General features: G+C 46.5%; 1 protein-coding gene across 1 annotated transcript in view; it reads left to right on the top strand.

Moving 5' to 3' along the window:
• LOC135911819 (protein disulfide-isomerase TMX3-like) overlaps positions 1-14372 on the top strand; it is a 52973-nt gene that overhangs the window by 35316 nt on the left and 3285 nt on the right. The window contains exons 10-12 of the mRNA XM_065444157.1: positions 327-525; positions 3721-3789; positions 13818-13947. Coding sequence (XP_065300229.1) covers positions 327-525; positions 3721-3789; positions 13818-13947 — 398 coding nt within the window. The remainder of the gene's footprint in view (positions 1-326; positions 526-3720; positions 3790-13817; positions 13948-14372) is intronic.

Here is a 14372-nt window from a genome sequence, read left to right as displayed (position 1 = left end):
TCCTTGTGGGATAAGAGTTCAGCATGTGTTTACTTCACTGACGTGTTTTCGAGCTTTCCATGGAGAAGCAAGTGTCATATTTTTTGCTGCATTTCGGGTCACATTGAGTCTTCTTGTGATGTGCATGTGCTTACTCAGTACTGTAGCCAATACAGTAAAACTTCATTTTAACGGAAGTTGTCGGGGAAGACAGAATTACTTTGTTATATCCATTACTTTGTTATGTCCATTACTGCATGTACTGTACTATGAATCTCTGTGGGGATTTCAAAGGGAATTTCTCATACTTAGTTATTCCTCTTTCGCTGTGTATGTTGGCTTCACAGGCACTTTGTATTTGGCTGGGTTGGGACGCCTGAGATTGCCAATTCTGTGGCCATGATGCACCTGCCAGTCCCTAGTCTCCTGGTGATTCAGCCTGAGACATACCAGTACTACTTGCCCGAGGGCCACTCGCGCGAGCAGCCCCCGTCACCACAGGCAGTGCTGGAGCTGCTGAATACCATTATGGATGGCTCTGCTGTGGTACGTCTGCCTTGCATGCGCCCCATGGCTTTTCCATCTTGTGGCTCTCCACTGACCAGAAATTCAAAAGCCTGCACTTATTTGTAGTACCTTTACAAAACCTTTTGAATACATAGTACCGTATTTACTCGTTTGTAACGCGCACCCATTTTCCGTGACCAAAAACTAAAAAGAAAAAAAACCCTCAATTCTAACGCTCACCCGTGTAGATTACTGCGCACCTCGTGCTTTCATATAGAAATGCTATTTTCTATCATTTGGAAAAAGCAGATTTATTCCCAATGCACTAAAGTTGTGATGAATAATAACACAAATGGAAGCGGCGTACCTTGTTGCCAAGATTTTTCACTGCGCCGGTACGAGTCGCGTGGGGCAATAGATATCACTCGTCATCGCTATCAGACAACTCCTTATCACTATCAACAGACCAAAGCATTTCATCCCCGGTGCCATCCATGGCATTCGAAATCCCGCACTTTTTAAAGGCCTTGTTGACCACGGCAGACGGGATCATGCACCATGTATGTTTCACCCATCCAGCAAAGTCCTGCAGCGAGGGATGCTTCATTTTATTGGCGGACGTCAATTCATGGCAGCCACTGACAAGCCATTTGGTGTAGAGCACCCGAAATTTATCTTTCACTGGCTTCAGACAAATATCGAGCGGCTGGAGCTGCGATGCCATGCCGCCGGGTATCACAACAAAGTCGGTGTTGCATGCAGCCAGCTTGTTCTTGATGCACTGGTCAAGGTGGCACCTGAACGCGTTGCGCACAAGCCTTCCACGCAGACCCAAACTGCTGCCGGGTCTCTTCCGCCAAACGTTATCAATCCAGTCAGCGGCCAAGTCCGTGGTCATGCAACCGTTTTCAGTTGTGCGCACAATCGCGCCACTTGGAAACACGATTCCTTTTGGGAGCGTTTTCTGTCTGAAGATAAGATATGGGTGCAGCTTGTGCCCATCCGCAGTGCAACAAAGCGTTGCGGTGACTGTAGTTTTTTCGTGCCTGGAAGACAAAATGCGCACTTGCTTCACCCCCTTCTTTTCAACGGTTATGGTGGTGGGCATGTGAAAGTAGAGCGGCATCTGATCAGCATTTCCAATCTCTCCAAAGTGGTAGCCGTTTCTAAGGCGCAACTTCAAAATGTACCGCTGAAAACTGTGCAATTTCTCTTCGTACTCTTTGGGCAATTTTTGGCAAATCCCTGTCCGCCTTCGAAGAGAAAGGCCTTGTCTTTTCATAAAATTTGATAGCCAGCAGCTGTTCGCTTTGAAGTCACTCCACATTCACCCTTTCTGTAGGGCTAACTGCATCGCCCGTACTTTGAGCTGATCTGTCGTCACAGGCCGCTATGCCGCTCGCTGCTCTTGTACGTATTCCGCGAGCAGCTCTTCTATTTCGGCGAAGTGGCCCTGCTTCAGTCCTTTGAAACCCTTCCTTGTTGCTTTGCTGGTGAAAATATTCTCCTTCTGTTTGCACGAGACCCACACGCAAGTTTCGGGAATTCCGAATGCCCGTGATGCAGCCCGATTTCCGTCCGTCTCCGCACACATGATAACTTTCCTTTTAAATGCGGCATCACGGTAGACTCAGCGTGTCTTCGCAGTCGGTGCTTCTGTGCTGATTGAATAAATGCAGAAAACGGGAAGACAGGCGGTAGACGAGGTTACACCAATGCCTGGTTACACGTACAACATGGAGGTATGCACATGGAGGAAGCTACGGCAGCCATAGAAGCGCATACGAGGCAGCCATTTTTCGAATGCTGATGGCAATATGGTAATGTGGATTTAGGGCTATACTCGATTGCAACGCGCATGTAATTTTCGGATCCGTTGTATCGGAAAAAGGTACCCATTAGATTCGAGTAAATATGGTACTTCATCTTTTTTCAAGGAAATGAGTAAACTTGCTTGAACCTAAATATTTGTACATGGAGATGATAGGTAATGAGTGAACTGCAATATTTTTCCAGGCTTTGTCAAAACCATGCCTGGCAGCGTTTTTGTGTAGGTGTGTGCCTAGTATAGCAAACTTCTGTCCCCCTCCCACAATCTTTTGTTTTCTTGGCGCTAGGAAACAGTAGATTCATCGAAGACATGCCATCTCCCACTTAAGATGTCGATTTTCAGCCTCCCTTTGGCAGAGTTTGAAGTGCAAACAGCAGCTGCTAATGAATGATTACGTACTCATCCTATTCTAATGTGCACCTTCTTTCCAAGGAGGTGGGTCCAAAAATTGCCTGCATGGCATTAATTGTATGCGAAACCACTTTGCCTTGTTGGCAACAGCATACTGTTGTAGTCAACGTCATCACCATTGTCGCAAAATGACACACCACTTTCATTATGAGAGCTGATTCAAAATGGAGCTATTTTATGTCATAAGCTAACAGCAACAAAGGCGCGTCACATATTTTTGTCATGTCAATGTCCTTTGTTATGTTTAATACACTCGAATCCGGCAACATTGATGCTTTCAGGTAGCATGTGTGGGTTTATTGACCGGTTGCCTTCACCCAAAAGATCAGTTCTCGTGACGCCTGCGGCAGAAAGGATGTTCTACATCCGCCGCCAAGGTCTGCGAGTGGGGGCGCTGGCTAACACTCCCAGGATTCTACTAGGAAACATAAATACCCAAGAAAGTGGATGGGGAAACGGCGCCGCGGTAGCTCAATTGGTAGAGCATCGCACGTGAAATGGGAAGGTTGTGGGTATGGACCCCCCCCTGCGGCAAGTTGTTTTTTCATCCACTTTCATTTCCATTAGTTTATCGTTTCTTTATTTCATTTATTAAGCACAAGTAATTTCCCCTTTGTTGTCCTTGGTGTCAGTGTTTGTTGACTTATGATATGACTGTAAGTAACATTGCAACAGTGCTTTCAAGTCCAGTATGATATTAAAATTGGCAAGGCACCATAGTGTGAATTTTCTTCTAATCCTGGCCACCAACACAGTACAGATGAAAAAGTATGTCAATTGCTACTTGAATTTTATGTCATCATTTAGCGAAACCACTGGAGGCTTCTTGGCTGACAGAAATCTAGGGTGATTGCCTGTGATGCATACAAAAATAGCAGTGGTGACATGGCTAGCGCTGCAAAATAATTGTCACACACAAATGTTTTGACACCCATAAACAGTAGAGCTTGATTTTTTTTGTCTCTCTCTCTCTTTCTGTTTTGTTTTGACAGCCATATGGGGGAGACAGCTTTCCTTACAGGCTGTACCGTGCATACTTTGAAGCCAAGACTGCATTAGCGGTGAGTATGTGCTGAGTATATTATATTGTATTCTCATGTAGTATATCATATACTTACACTGCATAGTGAGCAGCCCTATAAAATACCCAAGTACATAAGTTACATCAGAGCATAACATACAAAGTAACTTTTCTTTTTCGCACACATGTATTGGTGATTAGTGTTTGTCATAACAAAAGATTGCCAGCTTGTGGCACTGCCTTGTAGATAGCTTAAGCATTCTACTTTAATTCTTTTTTCTTATTTCTTGCAATGTATAGTTGATCCCTGATATATCGAACTTGGACATATCGATTATTGTCTATATGAACAGTTCTGAAATCCCCTTGAAAATTCCATGCAAAAGTATACCTATGTACTATGTGTACACCGAACTCCCATTCACTCCCTTCATTCAAGTGCCAAGAAAATTCCATTGTTATAGCCAATAATTGTTGTAACCGGGTTACATAAAAAAAAAAGGAAAATGGGGGATGACAGAGCTTTTCTGAGAAAACTATACAGTCGCCGACTGATTTTCCGGACTCCGAAAATTCGGACATGCCCGATTATTCGGTCAGCCTCGCGGCACCGCCGTTCTCCCCATAGACCATAATGTATAACAACTGCCGAAAGTTCGGACACCTTGCAACCTCTCGCCTGATTTTTCGGACACTCCTTGAGCCAACTCGGTCGAGAGCACCATGCACCGACTCTGACCGGTGCATGGTTCGACTTGCTGAACGCCATTTTTGTTTTGAACGGAGCTTCCTTGCTGCCCCACGAAGTGGCGCTACTGGAAATCCCCTCTCATCATCATCGTTTCTGCCTGGTTAGATAGAGTGGCTCTGCAGCAGTTCCGGTTTCAGCTTAGTAAGCCATGTCAAGACAATCCAGCAGCTGATTTGTTTCTTCGCTGATGCTGCAAGCAGGCCGCGTTTTTCGTTTGTGCGACTTGTGTCGGCACGGTGGTGTTTGCTTTGTGTGCTGTGTCGAGGTTTCGGTGAGCCAACGCGGCATACGTAAACATCGCGTCAAAGTTCTAATGGCGCCGACAGTGCCCGCGCAGACTGCGCTGGGGAATGCCGGCAAGTGGTTGCTGGGAGGCCTAAGATTTGTCGCTTTCTGATGTGCTCCCTACTGACGTGGAAAATGTTCTGCCGAGACCTGCGCAGTGGTTGCATTGCGATTCCAGACACCGTCTCATTTGACAGTTTCATAGGTGCTGACACTGCTGTATTGACATGCGCAGAACTCGACGACGGCAAGATCATTCGTCAGGTTTCTGCTGCACTGCCGGAGATGACGCACCATATGCTACGCTGCCGTCGCATGCGGAGCGTGTACAAGCAGTGACTGTGCTTTCAGCCGCTAATAGTGACCGTACGACCCTCTCCGAGATTCAGGCTTATCTGATTGCGCGTAAACGGAACAGCATGCAATGGCGCATTCACGATTTCTTCCAAGCCTACTGCCGAGCCCGAATAAACGCGTGGAAATAAAGGATTTCTTTTTTTTTCTTAATCTGCTTTTTCGGACACCTGTTTATTCGGACATTTTGGCAGTCCCCGTGAGGTCCGAATAAACGGTCGGCGACTGTAATAGCGAGGGGGCCAGTGCTCCTCCCCAACACCTTCCTCTGTCCGCCTGCTGATTGTGTTGACTTGTTTAACTATTTAACTCTGCTTCCTCTGCCTTCTGATGGCGTGTAACAAGTCACAGCCACAACTGCTATAACAGCTGCAAAGAGGGGTCAGGTGCTGCAAGGGACAAATGAGTTCCGCTGAGGCATCGCTTTGGTGGCCCCACAAGGGGCCTTTTAAAAAATGTGAGAAGGTTGCTGTGGCAGCCTCTCAGCTTGAGCAATCTAGATGAAACGCTGGGGTGAGGTCGCCGCAAGCATCTTGCCACAAACTTCTCACTGGCTCGCACGAGGAAACCCCATGTCTGTCCTCCTTGCTAGCTTTGTATGAAGCTTGCTGACATCCTTCTCCAAGGCATCCAGGTGCTCCTCTTAGTGCAACTGAAGATCTTTCGCAAAAATGAAGCCCTGAAGGTACTGAACCATATGCAGGGCCTCCTGTGAGGACAACGTTGAGGCAACCTGCCCTACCGCATCATTGCTGCTGTGGTTGCTATCCAATGCAAGCATGTTCGTGACGATCGCCTCATCGGTTAGAAGTTCTGATGTTTCTAATGCGTTGTTCGCATGTAGAAACTCGCTGAGTCCTGAAGCATTCTCGTCGACTGCAGACCAAAATTCAGGCATGACTTCACCGGTGGGAGGTTCTCAGGCTTCGTATAAGTCGCTGCTACCCTGGAAAAAGTAGGCTTTTCTAAAACAGTTCGGCACCGTAGAAGCGCTTACTTTGGACCATGCATCAAAGACAAGCTGCACGGCCATCAATATTTATTTTTTTATTTATTTATTTATTTATTTATTTACCCTCAGGGCCTTTCGGCATTAGAGAGGGGAGTAGGTTATACAACAAATAAGAAGGAAATAAATCATGAGCTTATACACAATATTTTCTAATTATACAATGTTAGCTGAAAGTATGATAAATGCAGTAATAGAACATGACATATAAAAGTAACATTAAACAAGAAAAAGGAAAACACCAAGAGCAGTTCATACAAATGTTTGCTATTGTACATTGTTAGCTAGTGCTTTTCGAGAATGATCATTGTTATTAATGGAAACAATGTCAGAAGGAAGTTCATTCCAATCTTTCGACCTACGTGGCAAAAATTAGTGTAAAAAGTGTGTCGTGTTACATGCACCAATTCTAACTTTATGATGATGATCAGTACAGTGAGATAAGTAATATGGTAGTGACATGAATCTTGGATGAAGTGTAGGGTGGTGATACAGCTTATGAAAAAATGAAAGGCGGGAAATTTTTCGACGTGTTGCTAGCGGTTGATCTTCAATAGTTTGATCTTCATGTCTGCTTGCTCTGTACTTGTCCACGTGGCCATGTCCATCAAAAAGACTTAACTTGTTCAGTGCACGGTGATGATACATGATCTTAAAATTGGTAATCACGCAAGCGTCCATGGTCTACAAGCCTGCTGCCATGTTCGGTGACAGGAAAAAAACTTCCACATTTGAGAGTGTAGACATGGAGTGGTGGGCACCACAATTATCTAGGATGAGCACCATCTTCCTCTTAGATCGCTCAATATGTTGATTAAACTCCAAGAGCCACTTATGAAAAAGTTCTCGCATCATCCATGCCTTGCGGTTGTGGCGGTAGCGTACCAGTATCCTGGTAGCTCTGCGGAAGCAGCTGGGATTTTTTTATTTCCCAATGACAAATGCAGAGCACTTGTTGCTCCCGTCCATGTCTGGCACACAAAAATGCAGTGAGGTGCAGCTTGCTGTTTTTGCCGCCTTTACACATGTCTACTTTCATTCTTACAAAAGTTTACACCCTTTGGGGCTTATCTTGTCCCTCAAGAATAATCATAATCTGCCTTGCTTGTGTTTCCTTCCTTGAAGACTCAGCACTCACTTTTTTCCTGTCAAAAATGCTGTGTCACGCTGATAATGCGCAAGCCGTTACTGACTTGGAAGTACTGGGCTCGCAGCAATAAAGAAAGGAAATGTGAGCAAGACAGACCCAAAGGGTGTAAACTTTTTTAAGAGGGTTGAGTGCATGCATCTTAGGCAGCAATGTCTGGAAGAATAGTCCTGTTTTGTTGCCATTATATATGTCGGTGTCAATGTAGTTATTAAGAATGGGGGGCAGTATTTCCTCCACCTGCTTATGCTTCATCTCCACTAAAGGGAATGGTGATGGCTTTGTAAATTTGTACAGTGCCCCTCGTTGAAGCACTGTACCCAGCCGCCACCTGGCTTGAAGTCCACATTGTTGATGAGTGACCAGAATTAGCCCGGTGATAGGCAAGTTCATGGTACGAGCACCGAAAAACCACTCGTAGGGGGCCTCTTCCACCTCCTTATAGGCACCTTATTGAATGTGTTTGCGCCCGTTGTCTACTGAGCAGTTTTCTTTAACGTCTCTGCCGAACAAATCATTGTCAGCACTGTCAGTTGCGATAGTCCGTACGTCTTCATCAAGTCACACACTTCTTTACTGTCTATGTAGTCCTTCGCGATACTGCACATAGTTTCCACATCTATAGCATCCTGCACTGCCAGTGATCAGCAGGGCGAATCGGCCATCTTCCGTTTCGGCGGGGAATGAAACAAGGCGGAGAAACATCGTGCCTAGGAACGACTTTGATGCAACCAACAAACACGAGCACGAGCAACTTAATTTGTTGGCAGAATTGGGCAGAATGAGGGGCCAGTGAGGAATCAGGGAGCAGCGCTGTCAGCACAGTTGGCCCATTCCATTCGTGTTTCAGAGGGTGTCGTAGCATAGAGCTATGGATGCAGCCCATTCGTGTCTGGAGGGGTGGAAGGGCGACGGGAGAAAGGCACGCGAGGCTGGCGAGGCAGAGAAAGCTGGAAAACAGGTTCTATTGTATTTCGAGGGTGCAGCAGCTTAAATTTACGTTTTTCTTTTTTTCAAGGATTTCGCATTCCATTACCTTTCGGCATCGGAACCCAGCAGCCAGACTTATAAGTGATAATGCGGCATGGGGTCATTGGAGTAAGTGGGTTATTTCACCATAGAAAACACACAGAAGTTGACGGCACAGCAGCTTCTCATTGTCATAACCAATATGTTGTTAAAAGTGGGTACCATTACAAGTGGGTTCAACTGTATTGTATGCTGCACTGCACCCCTGCAAGCATGCTTCTCCTGACGGACACGCGATCACTTCTCACATTGTCTGAAATATTTAATGCTGACAGTTGAAACGGTACTGTTTTGGCATATGTTATCAAACAATGGATTGAGCGCGATGGGCAGTACATGCCATGGAGAAAAAATGAGCACGGTGTCTTCAGTTTTGCTTGCTGTGCATATGGATTACTCGTGCAGGCTGCGGCTGTTAGTTATCGACAAGAGCAGATCGCCACTCTGCTTCAAGAACACAAAAGGTCTCCTGATCCAATACGCATTCCACAAGAAAGCTTGGATGACCCGCAGTCTTTTCACTGAGTGGCGCTAGCGTGGGATGCCGAACTGGAGATGCTGAGCCGCCAGGCTTGCTTTCTTGTGGATGAGAGCTTTCTGCGAACGGCATTTTAGAATTTTGCAAGCTGCCAAAACGAATTCGACCCTAACCTCCAGTTGGACCGATCTTTACATTGAAGTTGAATTAAACAAAACCACCACCACATTCGCACTTCAAGGAATGACCCCCCCCCCCCCCTCCCAATGCGGCGGGGGCACGCAAGATTAGTCGCTGTGCAATTCGCGGATCCGCGTTGAACGCATTTCATTCGGGCTTGCACGCTTACATGTAAGTGCGAATGGACTGGGATGTTCTGCAATCTGAAAGCCATACTTTCGAAAATAAAAGCGTGTGTATAGTGTTGGCAGTCGCTGACGTAGGGGCTGGAGGGGACGGGCCGATAATGAAATGACATACCGGCCGTGATGCATCGAAGCGCTGAGTAGCACACAAGGAGACATGCGTGGACTCTTTTTAGGGCGGTGCAAGGACTACTGGTTCCAACAGGAAGTCGATTACGAAAACCTGACACAACACTCTTTTGGTACCGCAACGTCGGACAGTCAATTTTTCGATAATGCTGGACAACGACTTTTTCTACCCATGAGCCACTTAAGGCTTTTGCCTTAAAAATGCAGTTGCACTTGCACCTGAAAGTGGAGCGCTGTTAGCTATAGCATAGGCAGCTACCTAAAGTAAGGTTCATAGTTTTATTGCCTGTAAATTGCAGTAAGCATTTGCTTACTAATTAAGTTAACAAGCATGGTGTCACGCACACACAGGCAAATATGAACAGATCTCGCTCGACGACCGCAAACACTTGCTGACATGGCGCTGGTGTGATGTTGAGTGGAAGCAGAGGGAAGAGACTGCTTCATGCTGCCTCTCACTTCAATGCGTCTTTGAAACTTTAGATTATGTGACCTCCAACACTAAACATAAGACTGCATATGAAGCCGCCAGCCATCCCTGCTCACCTAGATTTTGCACCCACCAGAGGTTACTTTCAATATAGGGTGCCTGGGCTGCATGTGCACTCGACCATGCAGGCAGTCATGCGCAGCCACAGCCGGGCTAGAGGAAGGGTGCACTCATCTGTCTCCCCAGGGGACGCTTTCCACATTACTCTTTCTGCTCATCTCAGTAGTAGAATTAGCATGCAGTCATGCTACGTGGAGTTTAAATTCTTTAACAGCATTTAAGTAGGATGTCCTAAGTATTAGTTATGCTTACATGTTATTTCTGTGCAGCGAGGAGTGATGCCGTGAAGCTGTCTGAATAATCAAGCAGGTCCGAAATATTCATGTCCAAATTATCTGTCAGGGACTGTATTCAAAGTTGCTTCTTTTATTCATTTGCCGCTAAATGAAAATATGTAATAATTTTGAATGGAAGACATGGCTGTCCATCCTTATAGCTAATGCTTGTCACCATTATTTTTTATACACTGCCCCATTCTTCTACTCTGCTTGCATGTTCGTAATCATTAAAAAAAATGTTGCATGATTTTTTGCCGTATGTTATGGTTGGATGGTTGAATGCGTGGATTTCACAGTGGCCATCAGCCATGTCATGCTGATTATGCTAATTGTCAGATTGCTGAGCATTCACTTGGCTCACTCAGTCCTTGGGAAGGAGACCACCTTGGAATACTAAGTGCTGGTGACTTCCCTTTGTAATGAAATGGTTCAGTTATCCACTTGAGAGGGACAGATTTCAGTGGTAGGGGATGGCCCTATTCATTCTTCAGGGGCCATATTCTCAGTCACTTTCAAGGTTACTTTCAATTTTGCATGTAGTGACATTTGGCACAGCATCTTACTGGAGCGATGAGCATTCTGCTCACTGGATCAGTCAGTTGTCAGTTTGTGCTTGCTGAAAGTGATATCCCTGAAAGTGATTGACCTAGAATACAGCCCCTGCCTTCTTTATGTAATACCACCCCATCTTGGGTTTTGCTGCAATAGCAGTAACAAGCTGAAGAAATGGGTCTGTGAGTGTAATATATGTAACACAGCCATATCATAACAGTACAGTAAAACCTCGTTAAACCGTACCCGCTTAAACAGTAGTTTCGGTTTAAAAGTAGTAAAGTCAATTCCCCGACTCAGCGGCCATTGAACATAATGTATTTTGTATCCGCATAAACCGTACCAGCTTATTGCGTACGCATCGGTTAAAACGTAGCGTTTCCACTTTTCGTCGCGCAAACACGGCGGTGCGTCGTCTCCATCGGGCGGCCCAGCTGAACAACAAGCCTCAGAGATCCGTACAACGGCCTCCAAGCGCCCTGTGCGTTTGCATGTGAAGCCGCATCAACATCAACATCATTTCGACGCCGCATGGACGCCGTGCCAGAAAGCGTTGTGGTGTCGTGCAAGCGAGGACTCGCGTCATGCCGAAGCTAGGATAAAAAAAGACGCCGGGTGCTCAGCATAGAAGAAAAATTAGGCATCGTCCGTGCTACCGAACGTGACACGAAGACGTCGGCACTGGCCCGCGACATGGATCTGCTGTTCACTACAGTGTGTGGCATTTGGAATGCGAAGTTGCTCGGCAGCGCTGCTGCGACCGCGAAGAGATGTCGGCTACAAGGTTTGACTTTTCACCATCGTTGCCGCTGTTGTTGCCGAAGTGCCAACTAGCGACAGTGATGAGGACGACATGGAAAGCGACAGCACGGGCTATTCAGGCCCGACAGTGGCAGAAGCTGCGCGTTACGTCAGCCTCATGAATGCGATCGTCGCAAGGAGAACAGGGGCGCGATAACGTAACTATTCCAAACGAAAAGTTTTCCGAACTCCGGCACCCGGCAATGGAAAAGGCGCCCCGAGACTTATGCAGCACTACTGCGCGCGTGCACGGAGAATACGTAACGCCAACGAGGAATCTGCCGTGTGAGTGTTTGCCGAGAGGAGAGGGGCTGGCTGAGAAGCTGGCACGCAGCTTCAGTAAGTTTGAGGCCGCTGTCGTCGTGCTAGGCCGCCGCGACATCAAACGAAAATAACACTTACGTCCTGCGATGTGAATAAATACTGCATGTTTTTTCCCCTTTCATCGCACTCTTTCTGAGTTCCGTTTTCGACAGGTAAGTGGGCGATCTCATGCTATTTCGCTTAAATAGTACAGTGAAACCTCGTTAAACCGTAGTCAGCCGGAGCTCGGAAAAAGTACGTACTAAACGGTAGTACTGTTTAAGCGAAATAGCATGAGATCGCCCACTTATCTGTCAAAAACGGAACTCAGAGAGAGTGCCATGAAAGGGGAAAAACATGCAGTATTTATTCACTTCGCGGGACGTAAATGTTATTTTCGTTTGATATTGCGGCGGCCTAGCACGACGACAGCGGCCTCAAACTTACTGAAGCTGCGTGCCAGCTTCTCAGCCAGCCCCCCTCCTCTCGGCAAACACTCGCACGGCAGATTCCTCGTTGGCGTTACGTATTCTCCGTGCACGCGCGCAGTAGTGCTGCATAAGTCCCGGGGCGCCTTTTTCACTGCCGGGTGCCGGAGTTCGGAAAACTTTTCGTTTGGAATAGTTACGTTATCGTGCCCCTGTTCTCCTTGCGACGATCGCATTCATGAGGCTGACGTAACGCGCAGCTTCTGCCACTGTCGGGCCTGAATAGCCCGTGCTGTCTCTTTCCGTGTCGTCCTCATCACTGTCGCTAGTTGACACTTCGGAAACAACAGCGGCAACGATGGTGAAAAGTCGAACCTCGTAGCCGACATATCTCTTCGCGGTCGCAGCAGCGCTGCCGAGCAACTTCGCATTCCAAATGCCACACACTGTAGTCAACAGCAGATCCATATCGCGGGCCAGCGCCGACTTCCGTGTCACGTTCGGTAGCACGGACGATGTCTAATTTTTCTTCTATGCTGAGCACCCGGCGTCTTTTTTATCCTAGCTTCGGCATGACGCGAGTCCTCGCTTGCACGACGCCACAACGCTCTCCGGTACGGTGTCCATGCGGTGTCGAAATGATGTTGATGTTGATGCGGCTTCACGTGCAAACGCACAGGGCGCTTGGAGGCCGTTATACCGATCTCTGAGGCTTGTTGTTCTGCCGGGCCGCCCGATGGAGACGACGCACCGCCGTGTTTGCGCGACGAAAAGTGGAAACGCTACGTTTTAACCGATGCGTACGCAATAAGCTGGTACGGTTTATGCGGATACAAAATACATTATGTTCAATGGCCGCTGAGTCGGGGAATTGACTTTACTACTTTTAAACCGAAACTACTGTTTAAGCGGGTACGGTTTAACGAGGTTTTACTGTACTACCGTTTAGTACGTACTTTTTCCGAGCTCCGGCCGACTACGGTTTAACGAGGTTTCACTGTACCTCCATAGTGGATGCAGATTGAGTCTGGAGGTCGGCCTTGCCACCCACACCAACGCTCATGATGCTTGGGTGGTCGGTTCATCTCACTGTCTGTTAGATAATGCATGTAGACAAAAAAAAGAAAAAAAAAAGCGGCAACGCATTCTCATTTAAGCATCCACGAAGTCTGCCACTGTGGCCAAGGACTGCTGAAGTATATGTTTCAAGAAAGAAAAATTCACTTCATCAAGATGCACTGCATGAGGTGCGCAGAAAAACTGATACATCCCATAACCTCTTGCACTGTCTCTTCTCGCCTACTCAGCATGTGTGTTCTATTGAAGAGTTCCTGGGCTTGCCCTCTTTGTGTTTGCTGTATGCCCTGGTTGCATGTCATTAGCTCATCAACTTCTAGTCGCAAATTTAAGCCACTAGGAGCTGCTTAGATCTGCAAATATTTTTTGTATATTGATTCACACCAAAAGCGGACTTACACAATTCAAGTAACTTTACAATCTGCTCATGAATTGGAGATCTTTTTCTTAGTGGGAAACATTTTGCGGATAGACAGGCTTTGCTGTGTGCTGTTCACTTTTTGAAATGTGCAACATCTTTTACCTTTCCTAGGGAATGTGGCGAGGAAACCCTGTCTTAACTGCCGTCCTGTTTGGACTCCCATTGGGCTTTCTGAGCATTATCTGTTATACCACATGTTGCTGTGATGTCCTTGAAGCATCTGATGATGATGATGAAGCAGGCAAGTAATTTTTTCCGATGTAGTAGCACTACATGTAACCCACATTTTATCTCCTGCTTTGTGTCTCGTACACAAATCATCGTGATAAGGCTTTCAAGGCTGAAACAAATCTTATGCACTAATAAAAAGCAGTTGTTTATGTATATGTGAGCGAGATCTCTCACATGAACATGCCTTAAAGCGAAGCTTTCCTTGTGAACCCTCCTGTACTTTCCTGACCATGGCTGCGACTACTGTCTTGCAAATAGCTCTCACACAGGACAGCACTACCATCTTTACTACCCTTACAGGTGTCCTGGCTGCTGGCGTTGCTTTTTACATTGCTATGTAGTGATAAAACAAATGTTACTTAAGTGTCCTCTTTGCGACAAATATATGTCATCAAGAGCACAATTTCCATTTAATAGAGCAAACCTTATTATGCC

Source organism: Dermacentor albipictus, chromosome 1 (genome assembly GCF_038994185.2).
Source record: "Dermacentor albipictus isolate Rhodes 1998 colony chromosome 1, USDA_Dalb.pri_finalv2, whole genome shotgun sequence".
Classification (NCBI taxonomy): Eukaryota; Metazoa; Arthropoda; class Arachnida; order Ixodida; family Ixodidae; genus Dermacentor; species Dermacentor albipictus.
This window is presented reverse-complemented; position numbering and strand designations above follow the sequence as displayed.